This window comes from Pimephales promelas, chromosome 13, assembly GCF_988280905.1.
Source record: "Pimephales promelas chromosome 13, fPimPro1.hap1.1, whole genome shotgun sequence".
NCBI classification, from domain to species: Eukaryota; Metazoa; Chordata; class Actinopteri; order Cypriniformes; family Leuciscidae; genus Pimephales; species Pimephales promelas.
Window position 1 is genome coordinate 21,106,786 of NC_142781.1, and position 19,244 is coordinate 21,126,029.

The window sequence follows — 19,244 nt, forward strand, 5'->3', positions numbered from 1 at the left end:
CCATACAAACATGTTTTCATACATAGTCATATTTGAGGCCATCCCATCAAATGCAGTATAGCCTGAGATCTGTTAAAGATACTAATTACTCTGATTGCACAATCAAATGATCTGATCTTTACTTTTGTTTATTCTCTGCATCTCCAGTCATTTGTGGAGGGACAGCAGTTCTTTGAGAAGTATGAAAGTAGCCACCAGGCTCTGATACAAGCTGCTGAGCTCTACATTAAAGCTGACAGCTCAGGTATGCTTCAAATTCTGAATCTTTTTCTATTTTATATGCCTATGTGACTGCTAAATGATAGTTTGGTAACAGCAGTACAACTTTCAAGCTGGGATTTTCATTCTGGTGTTTTACTGTGCAATTATTTCTTTCTCTCATCACTTTATATGAGAATCATCAAATATAAAATGTATTATTATTTTTTAATATAGAGGATACGGGTAAGAGGGGGGCAACCCATGAAGATTTTGATCCTGTCCGAAGTAAATTTCGTTTGGTGTTGAGTGAACCAACAAATATATTTGTAATGTGCAAATCATATCATGGCTGGGCAGATAAAGGCAGTTTTTTTTAAAATCTCGGTGTCCAGAGGGTAGAATGATAGCAGCTCACCTTGTTTCACCCTCAGTGAGTTTAATCCTTGTGGACTCAGAAGTCAATCAGTCTGTGCCTGTAGCATCTTCCTGCTGTCTCTGTCTCTCGCTCGTTCTCCCTCTCTGTGTTTCATTCTTGCTCTTTTCCGTTTGCTTTTTCTTTCTCTTTCTCTTTCTACGCTCATTCCTCTCTCCTCGGGCTACTGGTAAATGAGGTTTTCCCAGGCAAAGAACTCAAAAGGGAATTCCAGTCCATTAGTGCAGATACTGCATTCTAATTGGGTTTCTCTGGGCGATAGACTCCCAACATGTTGCTTTGTCCATGCCTAAGGCAACCTCAACATAGGGGTGGTCTTTGTCTGAAGTGTGATTGGAAGATCACAAAATAGGTCTTCCAGAAGCCAATCACATTTTATTACGATGATTTATTGCAGCACTACTCAACCTGTTGGTTGTAACTCAAAAATGGGTCATTGGTATGTTCTTAAAGTGTTGTAGACTTTTTATTGTATTATATTATATTATATTATATTATATTATATTATATTATATTATATTATATTATATTATATTATATTATATTATATTATATTATATTATATTATATTATATTATATTATATTATATTATATTATATTATATTATATTATTGCATTAATGAAGCTAAAATAAAATACAATTTAAATATTAAATGAAAGATTTTATGAAAATTAGAAATGTTGCCTTGGCTCCTAACTGAAATTAAGCAAGCTTAGGTGGTAGACTTCAGTGTAGTAATTTTAGTCCTTAGTACTTGCAAACACGTGCTAAAATTTCTAAAATTGGAAGAAAAGTAACAGACTTATGACAACAAAACAAAAACAAAAACAAAAAATAATAAAAATGACAAAACAACAAAATTACAACAATTTTCGGTTCATTTTCATAATTCTGGTCAGCTTCAAATAATTTTAGAAGCTATTATTACATAATTCTGTGTAGCTTAATAAAAATGAAATTTAAAAAAAATTAAAGCTGACTCAAAATATTTTAAAAATACTTTAATAGAATACTAATAATACTACAAAAGTGCATAGAAGGGGGGAAACAATGCTAAATGCACAAATCATATGAACTAACTATAAAATCTTATGGTTACGATATAAGATGGCAATTATAATCAAGATAGCAAAAATAAACAGGTTACAAACTTTTAAAAGGTAAGGATAATGATTGTGGTTGACATTAAGGCTGTATTAGCATTTATTTATTAGTAAATACTAGTAATAGTATTAGTGTACTAATACTAGTATCAGTGTTAGTTTTAGCTTCTAGTCTAGTCTAGATTTATCAGTATGTATTTATTGGTACATTCATGAATCTGCTCTGCTTTTGTGTGTTCATGTTTTGACATTTCAGCTGAGGGAGGGGTAAAGCTCTTGCTGCGAGAGGTGTCTGATCAGTGGAGGAGTCTGTCGGTGGAGGTGCGAAGTGTAAGGTCCATGTTGGAGGAGGTGCAGTGTAACTGGTTGAGGTACAACAGCTGTGTGGCCTTATTGCAGACCTGGCTAGAGGATGCTCAGGAGGCTCTCAGACAACCTGAGAACACTAAACGGGTAAGACAACCACATACATGTAGCCATGTCTCTGAAAATAACTAGTAGGCGTGTTTACGATACAGTACATTCTTACTCCGTTGTTTTTTCAGGAGTTTTTTCGCAACCTTCCGCACTGGATGGACCAGCACGCTGCTATGAACGATGCAGGAAACTTTCTGATCGAGACCTGTGATGAAACAGTGACACGTGATGTAAAACATCAGCTTCTGCTTCTCAATGGAAGATGGAGGGAGCTGTTTCTGAAGGTCAAACAGGTAAGCAAACTTTCACACTCTCTCACATCTTAAAGAATAAAGTCCCAAGGACAAGCAACTGGACAGATAGCCTGACTAGATATCAGGTAGTAGGCCTCACTAGGCCTCCCTGTGAGTGGTTTCCCAGCAATGTTGGGTTTGGGCAACTAGTGGCCGCTTGCTATCAGTTCAGCTGGCCTTAGCAGGCAGCTTCTGAAAGGGGGGCTTGCGCCCTGGGTCGACTAAAGTATTCATTCTTTGCTACTGGTTCTTTCCAGGAACCTCTTTTTATCCTGCCTATAGCCTGGTTTGCCTTCCAAGTGGACCATGTGCTCCCCTCACTGAGGGTCACTATGAGTACGCAGACTCCTGAGTCTGGTCAGACGGTCGTAGGCCTCTCGTGAGGCCTCCCAGTTAGATCAGCCCTTAGGCCATCTCAGGCCTCCTTAGTGTTTTAAAACACAAATGCTGGGTAGATCTATGGATCAAGCAGAGAAACTCCCCTAGCTGGCAAGGGTTGTAAGCAATATGCTGGGTCATGCTCTCCGGGATACCCCGTCCCTGAGATCTGGGCCAAGTGGGCCAACTGACAGCTTTGCAGTCCCTCGGGTTGGTTGCCTTATCTAAAGGCAAGTGTCCAGAAGCTCTGTTGCTGGACAGACAGGAAGTTTGCCAGGATGAAAGTATCGTAATCGTTATCCCTTTATTGTCATTGTAACCTGTACAACGAAATTACAAGTACCAACCAGTTGGTTCATCAATAAAATCAATAATAATAAAAAAAAATCCAATGTAAGTGACGCCAGGTCAGGTCTTCCTGGTGGTATTTCGGGTGAGTATGTTCCCTGAATAAGTGATTGGTTGGGACTCCTTCGGGTTACCTAGCCACATTCCCTAGAAGGGACCCCTTCTAATTTGAAGGTGTGGTTCCAAGCCCTTGAGCAGGCCCAGGTAGGCCTTTGGGTAAACTATGTTTATGGAAGTTTTCCTGTGAGGATTATAGCTTGGGTTATGACCGTAGGGAATGCTGTCACTGACAGCCCAGTGTGACCTGAGGGTGGGTGGTTCTAGCGTTTCATTTAAATTGGCTGGTTCTGTCGGTTGTCAAAGCCACTTGGCATGCACACCCCTTAGCATGGTGGCATTGGTATATTGTTCCTCAATGCGTTTCGATTCAGTGCGAGTTTCATTTTGAAAGGGAATGTCTAGGTTTCGACTGTAACCTCTGTTCCCTAAGAACAGGGAACAAGACACTGCATCTCCTTGCCATTCCTTCAGGGCCTGCGTCCCTTCAGACAATAAGGTGTTTGTCATGTTTGCAAGGCACCCTTTTTATATTTTCAGGTCGTGTGATGATGACATCATGGGCTGTTGCCGGCCAATAGGATAGCCATGATTCTATAGCAGTTTCATACACCTGTCACGCCTGAGGCATTTCCCCAATGCATTGCGATGCAGTGTCTCATTCCCTGTTCTCAGGGAACAGAAGTTACAGACGTTTTTTTGGCTTCAAAATATCAGTTACTATTCTCTCCCATTATAAAGCTTGGAAAAGCCAGGATATTTTTAATATAACTCCGATTGTGTTTGGCTGAAAGAAGAAAGTCATATACACCTATTTTAGATGAGTAAATTATGAGATAATTGTACATTTTTGGGTGAACTAACCTAAAACTTACTGACTTTAAGTGAACCATTTCTATAATTATAAAAATTATAAAAGTCTGTTTTTCTCTTTTTACAGTACTCTCGTCTTCCTGAGACTCATACAGTAAGGACACACCAGGATGTCAGCACAGACATACAAGAGTTTCTGGATACTTCCATTAACAAACTTACCACACCGCTTCAAGTGTCATTGTTGGATGTCAAAGCCTTTATGCTGGATGTTGAGGTAAAAAGGTTTCAACATTCGATGTATTGTTTAATCTTTTTCTCTGTATGTGAGATATTGGCCTCTCAGAAATGATAAATGCCAATTTTGTCTATCTAAGTTTCCTCTAAGCATTCTGATTTAATTTTCTCACATATTGCAGGACATCAAGCACAGGCTACCTGCTGTGGAAGCACAACATAAAGTGGCTGCTCACTCTGCTCAGCTTCTGGCCAAAGACTCTGGTGCTGGTGGAGCTAAAGCACTTTCTACTATAACAACGACCGAAGCACATCTCCACCAGGTTTGTGCAATGTTTGCTAACTTATATTATATTATTAATGATATCATTTTTATCTGAAAAAACTTATAATGAAAAGGAATAGTAACCACAGGCATTATAAAAGCATTATAAATATGATAAAAACATCAGGAAATATGACATTATTTGTATGGGTGCAGATGACTTTGAATGCAAGTCATTTGGATCATTTTATTTTACACACTTTTTGCTACTATTTTTGAATCCTGACAGCCTCTAGTCACCATTCACTTACATTATAAAATGTCAGCTTCTGTGTTTTGCAAAACAAAACAAAAAAACAAACAAAATATGTTTGGAATGATGTAATTTACTGTATATCAGATCACATATGTCTGGGAATAAATTATCTAATTATTTGTTTGTATCCTTACAGCTGAAAGAAAAGTGTCCTTTAATTTTGAGGGAGTGCCAGGCTCTATTTCCTCTGTTAGAAGAGCTAGAGAAACAAATCTCAACTTTCTACCAGACAGCGGAGCACGCTGGACACATCATCACCCAGCAACACAACCAGGAAATGTGTCAGGTCAGTACAGACCACTGGGAGGAAAAGATTATCAGACCATGAAGAATACAGTGTGGAGAAACAGTAAAGATGTGACAAATAATGAGTGGCTGTCTTTGTAATAAATAAACCTGCCTGTATCTGTGTCCACTACTGTATAATTGTTCTATGTGTTAATTGATGTTTTATTAAAAAAAAAAAATTGCAGGAGCTACAAACACAGCAGCAGACCTGTAAGCGTTGTGTTTGTGCTATGGAGCGCAGTTACCTGTCTCTACAGAGGGCGCTGTGCTGTGCAAAATCCCTACAGAATTTTGACATGTCTCTTCTGCAGAACAGAGTGACGGAGATTCAGACCACCACACAGGTCAGACTAAGAAAAAATAACTATTCGATAAAGAGATATAGTTTGAATTTTTCCATCAAATGCAGAGCTGTTCTGACAGTGTTGTGCTCTGATCAGGCTTTGATGCAGGAGGCTTTGGAGTGGAGGCAGGTGGCAGAGACTAACGGCAACCTCATGCGGAGGTTTGAGGAGTCTCGTGCTGACCTGGAGAAGGCGCTGCGTGTGGGCCAAGCCTGTTTAAAGGAAAGGGGAGACCCAGATGAGCTGTTCCGCAAACACAATGTACGTCATTGATGTCTTAATCGGCGAACCCTTCAAACATATTTATCTTGTCTTGTTCTTCTAATTAAGTGTGTAATTATTTGCTCAGGAGTTCTTTGGGCGACTAGACCAGCACATTTTAAGTGCTTATTTAAAGGCTTGTGATGACCTCACTGATATCATCTCCGAGGAAGACCAACGGAGTCTGCGAGAGACGGTCAGAAGACTGCACAAGCAATGGAAGGTCAGTTGGAAGATCAAAAATGGTGAAAAGTTAGACAACTTATCAGGAACAGGAAGCTACACTGTAAAAAAAACAACAATAAAAAACATTGTTGGTTTAACTTAAAAAAGTAAGCCACCTGCCTTAATTTTGAGTTCATTGAAATAAATTGTTTTAATTTTATAAAATTCGAATTTTAAGATTGGTTTAATGAATAGTGAACTTAAAATGAACTTAAAATCTTGTAAATGACATTAATTATCTGAGTTGAATTGACAAAAGATGAAAAGTTGTGACTACAAATCATGAAAAATAATTTTTCATCTTGATGCATTTTCCTCCTCCCAGGACATTCAAGCCGAGGCTCCATTCCATCTGCTCAGACTCCGGGTGGAAACAGAGAGGCGTTTGGTGATGACCACATTACAGGAGTGTAGGATAGAGCTGAAAAGGGAGGACAAATCCTTGCTCACAGCCGGCAGTGAAAGAACGATCAAAGAACACAGGGTGAGATAGAGCCGATAGAAAAAAGATCATGGAATTCTCATAACCTGAGAATTATCTATCTAATTATCTATTTATGTATCATTATAGGCCTTTTTCAGACATAAAAACACACTTTCTGCATGTGAGAAGCGACTAAAGACAATGGAGCATCTCTGTCAGGATCTTCCAGAAAATGACCAAGGCTATAAAACACTGGAGCAAACCAGAGATCATCTTTCAGAGGTCAGGGGTTTAATAGAGCGAACGCACTTGAAACTACAGCAGCACATGGATAAATGGAGAGAGTGGCATGCCAGGTGAGATGCAAATACTGAGTGACAAAATGAGACACATTACTGGACAAATTCTGTCAATGCTATGATTTTCAACAGATTTTTCCTGAGAATGGTTTAAAATGTTTGGGAATGAAACATTGAAACATTTAAAATGAAACATTGAATAACACACTACAGTTAAAATTATAGGAAAGTATGTTACAGTACATTTCCATTAGCTTGTTATTCGGCACATCAAAATAAGTGTGCTTATTTAAAGATTGACAAAATTCTTTAAAACAAGGATTTAAAATGTACTTCAAAGTAAACGTTTAATTTGACATTAAACGTGTATTAAGAAAGGTATAAAATGGTACTCTCTTTAATCACATTTTAAACAGCCTTTTATTTATGCTTTTTTTTTAAAAAATATGCTTATAAGTACACATTCAATACATTTCAGCACTTTTCTTTTCGACAAAAGACGACATATGTGCAGGTTGGGTGAGAATTTCTTTTTCTATGTTTTTGTTTTTTTGTGCTGTGCTCCAGGTTCAGTGAGCTGTCTGGATGGCTTCTCTCCCAGCAGGAAATGCAAAGTGCTGCTGAAATCTCGTCTCTCCAGGTGAGCTCACCCCAAATCGATGTGACTTATGCTCATCTGCAATCAGTATACTGCATGTGTGTTCAGACCACTGTCTGTTATGTGACTTCAGCTGACCTCCCTCTGCTTCCCTTTGCAGATGCAGCGTCGGGCGGTAAAGGCTCAGGGCGAGACTCTGGACTGGCTCAAAGCTCGTCTCGCTGTTCTGGAGGAGATAAGTCCTGAGAGTGAAGTTCGCACACAGAGGGCTGCTTTTGATAAACTCTCACAGCAGTTTTCTGCACTGCTGCTGTCTCTGTCTAAGGTGAAGAGTGGTCCTCATGTCTTAGGTTTAATGCAAGTTGTACTGCTGCAAATGTCATGTGCCATGTTTACTTTGGAAAGAAAATGTCTGCCTACAATTCTCCATGTGCATATTTGTATATCATCTGCAGGAACATTTTTTTAATATCTTGCATGGTTAAACTATTTGACTGTTTTGTCAGGATTGTCCTGTTGCAGTGGCCAATGAAGGGAACATAAAGACTAGAGAGGAGGTGAAGGAGGAGGAGGATGTGATTCAGACACAGGGCCACAGACGAATACTGAATGCAGAGAATATTACAGAAGCCAAACAGCTGCTCCTTATTCACCTGGTAGGGACTGTAGAATTCATTTTTGTTGACACATATAATGCAATAGACATGATGAATCATGTTGATTTTATTTGCTAATCTGATTGCTGTGAATAAGTGATTCTTTCTCATGCATAATATTCCAAGGGGTGAATCTCAGGATCATTTATTTCTTTTTCCCCCCCTCGTTTCTACTTTTCCCTTTTTCTTTCTTCTCTGTCACCCTGTCATGGTGTTTAATCAGCAAAATATGAAGACACAGGAAGCAAAAGAGACAGATGTGAGATCTCAAGGTAAAGAAGACTGGGCAGCTCAGGAGAAACACCTGCAGGTAACACTTTCAGTCAAATGATATTTACACATGCCATATTATAATTCAGTTAAATCCCCTTAAAGTGTCTGTAAAAAATGGTTTGGATCTCTGTATGTTAGATCATAGCAATTTAGCTTCATAGGCAGTATCCTAACTGTTATTAAATCTCATAAATCTCATGGCTGCCTTTCAGTGATGCAACAAATAGCACTCCTCATTTTAGACTCGACTCTCAATCAATTTCAGTCAATTAACTCTAGTTACATAATGAGATTACTTTTTCTGAGTAACTATTGAAAGAGCGCATTACTTTTAAATTTAAAACAAAATATCTGAATTAATTTTTTGGAGTAAGTAGTAAGTGCAGAGGTGTTGTGTGCGCTGTGTAAATATGATGTTTAGTTGTAGACTGCTGTAAATGTGAGCATGCATTTACTCATCTCACTTAAATAAAAACAGATTCAGTATTCCTGAAAATAAAAACAGTGAAATGCAAACTCAGAATATTAAGCTATCCTGCTATAATTAAATTGCACAAATATACTTTATGAATTTACTCTCACTTTATTAACCTGATCCAATTCATACTAATACGTTTTTGTGTTTCATATTTTGTAATATTTTGAAAGCCGTCTACTGTACCGGTGTAAATATCCTTCAGCAAATTTCTCAACAATGGTAGACTCATTTTAAAATTAATTCAAAATTGGATTAGCCCAAACTTTTAGAGTAGGGTCCAATTCTCACTATTAACTTCAACTTTTGCATCAATAAACTCCTAATTACTGCTTATTCATAGTTAGTAAGTTTGTTGTTAAGTTTAGGTGTTGGGTATAAGAGATGTAGAATATGGTCTAGTAATATGCATGCAAATAAGCTACTATAGTTAATAGTGAGAATTGGACCCTAAACTAAAGTGTTACCAAAATTCCTTATCCAGACAATCACAAACAAATGTAAAAGTAATGTGGACCTTTAATATTGTTGTGAACAATTGCGGGCCTCAAGACCTTAGAATGCCCCTCTCTTCAGAAGTCCAAGCTTGTTTCAAGAAGTTAAACATTGTGTAACCTTACATTTTGAGAATAAAATGTAACCCAATAATTCAACATGAATAATCCGAAAGAAATGCAATCACTTACTTTACTTGCAGTTGGTAATGTCATTCTCATTGCTCTTTAGGTCACTGTGAATGCATGGCAGGAGTTTGATATAGAGAGAGAGGCCATCTGGCAGTTTGTGTGTCTTGTCAGTCCTGTCCTGCAGAGGGAGCTTATCTTCAGCAGCCTGGACAACCTCAAGACTGAAATGAAAAATGTTAAAGTGAGAGCAAAGATAAAAAAAAAAAAGTTGTTAAATGTTTATTGAACTTTGGACTGAAAATAATATTCATATCTGTGTTTGTTTAGGAGCTTCATGAGCAGGGCAACACATTTGCTGAACGAGCTGAGTCCCTGTTGAAGAAGGCAGCAGATATTAAACTTGGTTCTCACAATCAGTCTTTACTACAGGATCAGGCCCAATCCACAAAAGAAAGACTGCAGGAGATACAAGCCAGCCTCAGGAAAATGTAAGACAGCTTTAAGTCAAAATGCCTTTATCTACTGTGCAGACATATACTGCACAATTCACATTACGTACCTTGTTTCTTGTCGCAACCTACTGTAAATGTAAACCTTACTGAAATAGAGAGAATAGTCTGCTGCAATAATCTACTTTCAGATACTATAATATTGGTTAAATAAAAGGCCACTTAAGTGTACACTCTGTAAAAAGAATATTATTTAAAAGTACAGTATTTCCATAATAAGTACTCTTTTAATGAGAACTATTTTTCTTTCCTGCTTGTATCTGTTCCAATAGAGTGTCAGATCTGGAGATGATGCACAGATGGTGGCAAAGTTTCAGTCGTGAGTCTGAGGCTTTCTTCTCCTGGGTCTGTGATAGTAAGAGGGAGCTTGAAGCTTTCAGCGGATCCTCTGCCAACCTGGATGAGCAGATTCACACGGTGGAGGTAAACAGAGATAATGACCTGGATCAGAAGACTGTAACTTAATAAACATAACCAAATCAACCAGACAACATGACAGGTTTCATTTAGCGCTCAGTGAATGATGTCTCCTCATTGTTTACCCTCTTAGATGTTAAAGGAGGCCTTAGAGGAGAAGATGGACAACTTTAGCCGATTGGAGACAGAGTTTAAATCTTTAATTCATTTCATTGCACCGAATGAGGCTGGGCGAATTAAAGCACGTCTGATGCAGATTGAAAGATACCGGGAAGAGTTTAAAAACAGTGTGGAGGAACGAGAGGCAGAGCTTCACTCTAGTTTGAGAAATACTAAGGAATTTACTCAAGATCTCAATGAGGTAACACTATATACATGGCTATCTGTGCTACTCTGGTCTGATATATTATTCAAGTCATGTTGGATGTGTGTGTGTTGCTCAATGTTTTCACTCATCTTAGGTTGAAGGTTTGCTGAATGGACTACAGGAAAAACTGAACACACCAGTTACTTCATGTACATCCGCATCAAGAACATATAAAACTCTCCATGAACACATGGTTCGTATTATATGTGTTGGTTTGAAACAGACAACGTAAAAACCTAAATAAATAAATTTCCATACCACACTGTATATATTATCTAGACCAGGGGTGTAAAACTCAAATTGGGGGCCTCTATACCAGTATATACAGTATACAATCATCACAATTGTAATGATCAAAAGTCATTTAAATGAAGAACAACTGAAATAAATAAAAATCAGTTCACATGTGCAGTATGATATTCATAAATATTACATTTTATTTCAAATTTGACATTTTACTACATTTTATTTCAAATTAAGTGACTGGATTAATTGCCGTCACCTAGGATACAGGTTCAGTTTTGTTTTTATGCTTTAGGGCTGATATAATAAGCCCTGTGGAGAAATATATTGACTGCTGTTTAATAATCCTTAAGAGAACTGCGGAGTAACGAAGACCAGACCAAAATGCAGAAAGTAAAAATCAATTTGCAGACCGGATTAAAGGATAAACTATTTACACTTGAAGGGCTGCATTAAATAATCCACACAGTCAGCCAGAGGGCCATTATTACAAGAGGCCCTACTGTATGTCACATGAACAAACAGGGAAACAGGTCTCATTGCATCCACATCCGCAATGAGAAAAGTGTTGTTGGTGTTTTATGCGATTTAAATATCTAGATGTTTGTAAGAAGAAAATAATAAAAACTTCTAGACCTCAATTTATGCTCATCTTTGCTCACTCCTTAAATTAAACGTCTATATATTTGTCAAAGTACATACAAAAGACCTGAAACGGTAGCAATGCAACCTGTTTTACTGAACATTGTGCATAACCCCTATTATAGACCATATGCTAAAATTTTCACTTAACTGTTGACTTTGAAAATATGATTATATAGAAGGCATTTGAGGCTGCTAGAGTAACATTTATTTCCTTCATTCTCAGGATGTAGTGCAGCGTTTACAGCAGCTCGGGCCCAGGCTAATGTCTCTGAGTCTGGGCTGGAGGAGGCTGTCTGATGGGGGACGGATGGAGAAAGCTGTGGCTGACCTTCAGCAAGCTCACAAATTATATACCCAGCAAGCCACTGAAAAACAATCAAAACTGGAGAACCTGTTGACTCTGTGGCAAAGGCATGTGTTTACATATTTATTTGATACATAATACGTGTTGACTGGAATGAAGGTGATTTTTGTTAATTAAATAAAAGATTGTAATATAAAAAGCAATGTTTTGGCTGTCTGCTTTTTTAGATGTGAGAGAGATCTCTCACTTCTGCAGTCCTGGTTGAACAGGTGTGAAAATTTATGCAGTTCAGATTCTCCCTACCTGACCATAGACAATGTGAAGCTACAGAGCCAGCTTCAGATGCTGCAGGTGAGTGCGAAGTCTTTTCCACAAAGTGTTTTTGTTTTCCACATCCATGGTTCTTTATCTTTAATGATGATTGTTTGGATTACCATCACTCATTTAAAACTCTCAAAAACAATTCGGGACACTATGACTTTAATGGCAAGGAACCAATAAAATCTTTTTTTTTTTATAACGTATCAGGACATGCAGTCAGAAGTTCCCTCTCAGGAGTCTTTGTTGGAAAGTTTGGAGACCCGAGCCGAGTCTCTGTACTCCTCAGCCTCCGAGGAAAGGATGGCAGAGCTTAGAGATCTTCATTGTAGCATGGAAGAGAGGTGGTGTTCTCTCAGTACTAATATACCACTCAGGTAATACTAATTTATATGTTTGTCCCTGTCATTTGTTTGATTATGTGCTCCTAAAATATACACATTCAAATGTTCTCTTTCTCTCTCAGAAATTTTACCAAAAATATCAATGACTCATCTAAGGGGGCATATACAAACTTTCATGCAATCAAAATTAGTCTAGAATTGGTTTGCTTAAGACAAAAACACTGCTTGTAAGACGGATTTATGATCGCTCATACAGTGTAGAAAGTTACAGTGTACCTTTACCTTGATGAGTAAGTGTTGACGTTTAATTTTGAATTTTCAGGATTCAGGAATTTCAGTCCCATCTTGCTCAGTTGGAGCAGTTCAGTCAGGTCTCGCTTGATCTGACTCAGTGGACTGAGAACTTCCTCAGGCACATTCAAAGCACATGCAAAGTCAGCATCACTGATCTCCAGTCTGCTGAATTCAAAACCAAGGTACAATATGTCATTACATTTTATCTTCCAATCATCATTCTTTTATTAATGTTTTAATTGAAAATATATGTAATTATCTGGTTTCTCCAATGGTCTAAAGGAGGACAAGACGTCCCTTCAGACACAAGGAAAGTTACTGGAGTCCTTACAGCCACAACTAGATGCCCTCAGCCCGTCTATATCCCCAAAAGACCTGCAGCACCTCCAGACCAGGAAGGAGGACTGCCTTCAACACTTCAGTGAAGCACAGAGTTTAGTAGAGCATCGAGATGAAGCACTACTCAAACTAAAAGACTTCTGTAAGACTTATAATAAAGCCAGAACCTCTTTACAGACATTCCAGGAAGAAGTTGAAGGAAGAGAGAGCTGGGATGACTCCAAAGTCAGGGACATAAATCAGGAACTTGGGGACCTTGCCAAGGAGTTAGCATCTCTAGAGGTGCATGCCATTAGCCTGGATATCATCCTAAACAAGGCACACTTTCATTTACAAGGGGCAGAGGAGGAAAGAACGTCTTGCAGAGGGCTAGTGGATGATGTTGCGTTGAGCGTGCAGGTGCTTCAGAGGAGCATTGGGACAAAGCAGAGTGAGGCAGAGGCACTAGCCACCATGTGGAGTTCATTTAGGGGACGGAAGGAGCTGCTACTCGGGAGTCTGGCAAAGCTGGAGTACAGAGCCAATATACCATGGCCTGCAGAGGCTAGCACACAGGCCTTTCAACAGAGGTACAGGCACTTGTGTTTTATTTACCATACTGATGTGACATATTATAAATGTTAACACTGTGCTGTGGTTATTTTGGTATGATAGTTGTTGTGTTTTGGTATGATGGTAGGATGTATGTTTTACGTGCCAAAAAATGTGGACCTGATATTGAGGTGTTGTTTACTTTGGATAAATGTGTGAGTTTTGTAAATTTTCTGTAATGATGGCAAACCTATATTTTGTGCTATCCTTTTTTAATAATATCCGATGTGTTTGTCAGGTTGTGGTTGCTGAAGCAGTTGGAAGAAGAGCTACAGGCCCTACAGCACAGTCAGCTGTGGTTGGGGGAAAAAGGAGAACAACTGGCCCACAGAGACTCTGAGCTGGCAGGGGAAGTCAAACGGGACGTAGCCGTGGTCCACTCCACCTGGGAGAGGATTAGGGGGATTATTGTGGAGGAGTGAGTATATTACTACGGTTCCCAAGTCTTAGACTGTACACTTAGTTTTCATTGGAACTTGGTGTGTGTTTGGATAGATGAATGGTGTGTCAAATTGAACTTGATATGGATGACTTATGGGAGGGAGAGGCTGGACTGGGCCAGTGGGTTGATGGATGGATGTTTTGACAGGTTGCGTCTGTTGCCATGTTTAAATGCAATTTAAATGGGGTTTATTTTCTGTGCGCTGTTTGATGGATATGTGGGTGAATCTCTAAATAGATTATGCTTTAGATTAAAGAAACTGAAGAAAGGGGAGAGTGTTTTGAGCTATTGTCATGACTGCAGTGTGTGTTCGTGTATTTCTATTGATACTATTGATGTCACTCACTTTTAGCGTAAAATCTAAGACTTCGCTGCTCGTGTTTGTTCCCATAAAGCCATGACCTTTGTGTAAACCTGCTGGAGCTCTGTAGGGAATACCAGACCCTGAGAACCAGGATCAGCTCGGTCATAGAGAGAGCTCATGCCATCACTGTGGCCCAGTCGGACCCACATAACCCTGAGGACATCCGTAGAGCTCTGTCACGGGTTAGTGCCTCAGTGTGTGCCACATTTTAAACATCAGATTACATTTATGATTGCAAGCACACAGGTAATATTGTTATCTCTGTTTGCACAGCTGGAAGCAGTGAGGCCGGAGCTGGCGACCACTAAGGAGGACCTGAATAAGCTCATTGGTTCAGGCAAACTCCTCACCGTTGTGTTAAAGAAGCTTCCAGATGAAAGCATTCAGAGTGAAAATGTCACAACGGAGATGGATGCCATTGTTGATCGGTGGCTGGATGTGAGTGCATTTAATGCTTTTGATTAGATGTCTTAGGCGTCATTTATTTGGCATGTTTGGTTTAGTCCCAAACACTTTATGCAATAACTTGAGCAGGGATGTATCTAACAAGAGGAAGCATTTCCTATTGGCAAGCATGTAAACATGCTCATTGTGTACTGGAATTTATCATTAATGATTGCTCCTACAAATGACTGTTACAAGTTAAGGAGAACTGATTTTATGTCAGAATGTGATATGGAAATTAATTAAAATCTTTGTTTATATATTTATTAACTTTTTTTTAAATATATTTTTCCTGTTGTATTTCCCTTTATTTTTTAACAAATGCAAATGTATAATATTGACCATCATTGGTTACCATATAATTATTGTATTTTTTTCTTTTTTTATGTATGATTTATACATTTTCTTGACTTATTCAGGCTGGGAAAAGACAAAAAGGAACAATTCAGGGAGGTTGTGATAAAAATCAACAAAAACAAATAAATAAAGCACTAAAATGTAAAAGATAAACAAAGTAGTATGTGAACTAAGTGAAAACAAAAGTCTGTATCGTGAGGATGGTGATTTAGAAGTATGAGATACAGTCATTACACCATTAGAATAAGGGATGCCTGGTCTTTCAACTGTGGTCGTCTTATTATTCACACCATATTATGCACATGATGCACTTATGGCCAGTGTTGATTATTGTGCAGATCTCTGAGAGTATGGATGCAGACATCAGTCGGTACACCCGCTCTCTTGAGCTGTGGAATGACATTAATAAAATGGCCAATGATATAGAGTGTTGGAGTGCTGTCTCTGTCTGTGAGCTCAGTGAAGGAGCTGCCAGTCTCCTCTCCACTCAAGACATGGAGGAGCACCTCTCTGAGTTCAAGGTGAGATCCATTTAGCCAAGACAAATCTAACCTGGTAAAGGAAACCTGATAAAATACCAAAATATGTAATTCTCTTCATTTCTGTGTTTGTACAGTTGGAGTTGGACAATAAGGAGGACGAACTGAAGACCTTGCAAGAGAAGATGACAGAGCTACATGAACTGATAAAAACCCAAAACACACACACTGAACTTCAGGTAATCATTAGCAGTAGCTGTGACATTTGTTGTGATAAGTGATGTAACATCACATATGTAAAGAGAATAACATGCACTGCTAGTCACAGTGACTGGTAAATCTAGAATTTGTTTTTGGCCTTTTGAGGTGATGGCTGCAGATCTGAGAAAGCAGATTTCCCATGCTTTAGAGGTGTACGAACAGACCAGAGGCATGTATAAAGACTTCACCTCCCAGAGGCAGCAGCTTCAAAACCTAATTTCCCAGATTTCAGAGCAGCTAAAGACTTCTGAGGACTCACTATCAGAGTTTTCAACATCCCTTGACCCAGAGAATTTTGTTAAAATCAAGGTTAGTGAATTGACTGAATATGACTTAAATTTAGCGGTAGGATTCTACAAAGTGAGAATAAATGTAGTCTAATCACGTGCAATCTGGTACACAATCCACAAGCCAAATACTGTGATGAAATTTTGGATGGAAATATATCCAACCAAGTTCATTTCACATGGGGGACTTTAAAACCAATTAAAAACTAAATGCCCTGTATATTCCACCCTGGTCGTTTAGGAGGTTGAGAAGTCACAGAGACAGCTGGAGGTGAGTTTGGACGTTGCAAGTGAGTCTCTCAGGGCACTGTGTAGAGCGTACCCAACTCAGCACCTGACCCTGTTGGGTGAAGCTGTCTCCAACCTGGTCAAGAGGAATGAGGAAGTGACACAACGCCGCAGCCAGATCCTGGGGTCACTTCAGGATGCTTTACTGCAGCGCTTCAATGGTGAGTGAATTTAAATTAAATTCATTTAGAGTTCAGTGAGTTATATATTTTTGAAAGAAGTCTCTTATACTCGCCAAGGCTGCATTTATTTGATCAAAAGCACAGTAAAACTGTATTAAAAAATAAAATAAATGTTTTAATATATTATAAAATGCAATTTTTTCCTGTGATGGGAAAGCTGATTTTTCCTCAACATTACTCCAGTCTCCAGTATCACATGATCCTTCAGAAATCCTTCTAATATGCTAATTTGGTGCTTCAGAAACATTCATTTATTGTTATAAATGTTGAAAACAGTTGTGGTGCTTGGTATTTTTGTGAAATTCAGATGTCATCTATGGATAGGAAATTAGAATTTTTTTGAACAATATAAAATTTACTTTTAATGTGCCATACTGAATAAAAGGATTCATTTCTTTCTTAATAAATAAATAAATCAATCATTATTGTCCCCTGACTTTTGAACAGAAGTGTAGGTGTCAGTTATGAGCAAAACTAGATGGAAGTTTAAAGCCACTTACCATTCAAGTGGCTCATGAATAGTTGATAATAGATATTTTATTTATTTATGTTTGTTTGAAATGATTCTGCACGGCACTCCCTAAAAGCGTGACTGCCACACACCTGTGCCTCAGATGCTCCCTCTCCCTCTGACATTATGACAGATCCCGGTGGAATTGGTTGAGGCTGGTTACTAAGACAACAGAGAGCTGTTCCATACACTCCTACGGTCCATCTGGCCGCATGCAGCAGCAGCTCACATACATTTCTTCTTATGGACTGTCATTCTCTCTCTGTCTTTCCTTCTACTAGAGAAAGCACATGCTTTTCACTGTTGGCTCTCTGAGGTAAGGGCTGGAATTGAGGACTGCTTTGAGCAAACAGGAGATGCTGTCGCGATTTCATCCAAGCAACAAAAACTCAAGGTAGCGTCATGCAACAAATGACTCAGACATGTAATGAAACATTGCACCAGAGCAAAGCAATAAGGCTCCTACTTATCAGTAGTAAAACAATGAAGAAGCATTTCAGACCTCAATCTAATAGGGGATTATTCTGGATTTGAAATTTGGGATTAAGAGCCATTTAACATTATTAATAACAGTGGCTCATTGTGTCCCTCGTGTAATACGATTCGATTCATTTATCCCCTCATTATTAGACTGCAGTAGAGGAAGTCATGGATGGAGATGAGCGCTTGGCCCAGGTTTGTGAGGATGGAGAGAGACTCCTGTTGCATCTCACTAAAGGTGGGACTGGAGGCATACAGGAGCAACTGGACTCTTGTCAGTATGCTTTGGATGCATTTGTTATGGAATGCAGACAGCGCATGCGGTCCCTGGAAGAAAGTGCCACCCTATTAAATGGGTAAGTAGTGCTTTCAAGTCTACACTCTAAGCTTAGGCACGATTAAAACTTTATTCATAATAACTAGATCATTTACAAAATGGGAAAAAAACAGACTGTCCTACAGGATGGAGCCTTAGAGGATGGACAAAAATTTGCGGTCACATGTACTGTTGCTCAGCGAAATTTCAATGGGAATAGTCACGATCAAGTATTTCCGGTTTCCCTGTGTGAATTGTGTTGGGTTCAAGTTTGGTGAACTTTAATACACACATTTGCTGCACTTGTCAATAGCAAGCCTCCACCTCTGTGTTGGTGGAGATTTGTAAATTGGCAACAATGCAGAACTGATGAAGATCCACATTATATATCCAGTTTTGTATAAGACTACTTCAATTATTATTCAGGACTGGTTCATTTGCTAGCTGAAAAAATAGTTTATTTCATCATTATTCCTGTATCATTATTGTATTGTCACATCCAATCCCACAAATTTCACAAAGCAATGGTAAATGGGAGAAAAAGAAACCCCTCCAATAGTTATTAATAAATAATCAATCAGTGGCTCATGTTAGGAGTGTGTGCCACCTGTGCAAATGGTAAGAAATTGTAACATCTGCTCAAATCAGAGTAGTGAAATAATTATAAATTGTGTTCACTTAATTATGATATTATGTTGAGATTATGATATTATGTTTTAAATCTATTTTAGATAGATTGACTCCAAGATCCATCTTTGTCCAAGATGATATTCAAAAGTTGAAATGTACCTCTGGTCCTTCTGTTGTAATGAACTCAATAACATGATGTCAGTTTAATGTTGTACATCTTTATTTTCAGTGTGCTTTTTAATTATGATTATGTTAGTATATAACTAAATTTAAATAATTGTAAAACTTACTGGGTCCCTTTGGAAGTTTGGTTGAGAATTCCCTGTTTAAGAAAGACTGTATTAGGCAATTTACTGTATTAAGACATACAATGGGCACATGGAAATATACTGCATTGTAAGAATGATCCTTTAACGTAACATCAACAAGACGTTTACAGTTACATCGTAGCTTACAATGTAGTCAGATTTTAGGGTACATTTAGTGAATTTGATCTTATT

At 38.4% G+C, this 19,244-nt stretch overlaps 1 protein-coding gene across 3 annotated transcripts in view; it reads left to right on the forward strand.

Annotated features, from left to right (window-relative positions):
• Positions 1-19,244, forward strand: part of syne1a (spectrin repeat containing, nuclear envelope 1a) — a 113,739-nt gene that overhangs the window by 20,871 nt on the left and 73,624 nt on the right. The window contains exons 15-48 of one of the 3 annotated variants that reach the window (XM_089118620.1): positions 148-244; positions 1,996-2,192; positions 2,285-2,449; positions 4,173-4,322; positions 4,465-4,605; positions 5,000-5,149; positions 5,337-5,495; positions 5,592-5,756; positions 5,845-5,979; positions 6,307-6,465; positions 6,553-6,761; positions 7,272-7,344; positions 7,463-7,627; positions 7,809-7,958; positions 8,182-8,268; positions 9,433-9,573; positions 9,660-9,820; positions 10,114-10,264; positions 10,392-10,619; positions 10,720-10,818; positions 11,737-11,924; positions 12,045-12,168; positions 12,346-12,512; positions 12,802-12,955; positions 13,056-13,681; positions 13,942-14,121; positions 14,541-14,691; positions 14,783-14,947; positions 15,649-15,831; positions 15,927-16,028; positions 16,156-16,359; positions 16,579-16,786; positions 17,600-17,712; positions 17,949-18,154. In XM_089118620.1, coding sequence (XP_088974746.1) covers positions 148-244; positions 1,996-2,192; positions 2,285-2,449; positions 4,173-4,322; positions 4,465-4,605; positions 5,000-5,149; positions 5,337-5,495; positions 5,592-5,756; positions 5,845-5,979; positions 6,307-6,465; positions 6,553-6,761; positions 7,272-7,344; positions 7,463-7,627; positions 7,809-7,958; positions 8,182-8,268; positions 9,433-9,573; positions 9,660-9,820; positions 10,114-10,264; positions 10,392-10,619; positions 10,720-10,818; positions 11,737-11,924; positions 12,045-12,168; positions 12,346-12,512; positions 12,802-12,955; positions 13,056-13,681; positions 13,942-14,121; positions 14,541-14,691; positions 14,783-14,947; positions 15,649-15,831; positions 15,927-16,028; positions 16,156-16,359; positions 16,579-16,786; positions 17,600-17,712; positions 17,949-18,154 — 5,753 coding nt within the window. Of the gene's footprint in view, positions 1-147; positions 245-1,995; positions 2,193-2,284; positions 2,450-4,172; positions 4,323-4,464; positions 4,606-4,999; positions 5,150-5,336; positions 5,496-5,591; positions 5,757-5,844; positions 5,980-6,306; positions 6,466-6,552; positions 6,762-7,271; positions 7,345-7,462; positions 7,628-7,808; positions 7,959-8,181; positions 8,269-9,432; positions 9,574-9,659; positions 9,821-10,113; positions 10,265-10,391; positions 10,620-10,719; positions 10,819-11,736; positions 11,925-12,044; positions 12,169-12,345; positions 12,513-12,801; positions 12,956-13,055; positions 13,682-13,941; positions 14,122-14,540; positions 14,692-14,782; positions 14,948-15,648; positions 15,832-15,926; positions 16,029-16,155; positions 16,360-16,578; positions 16,787-17,599; positions 17,713-17,948; positions 18,155-19,244 lie in introns of those variants that run through there. The other 2 variants (XM_089118618.1, XM_089118619.1) reach the window with 2 other exon arrangements.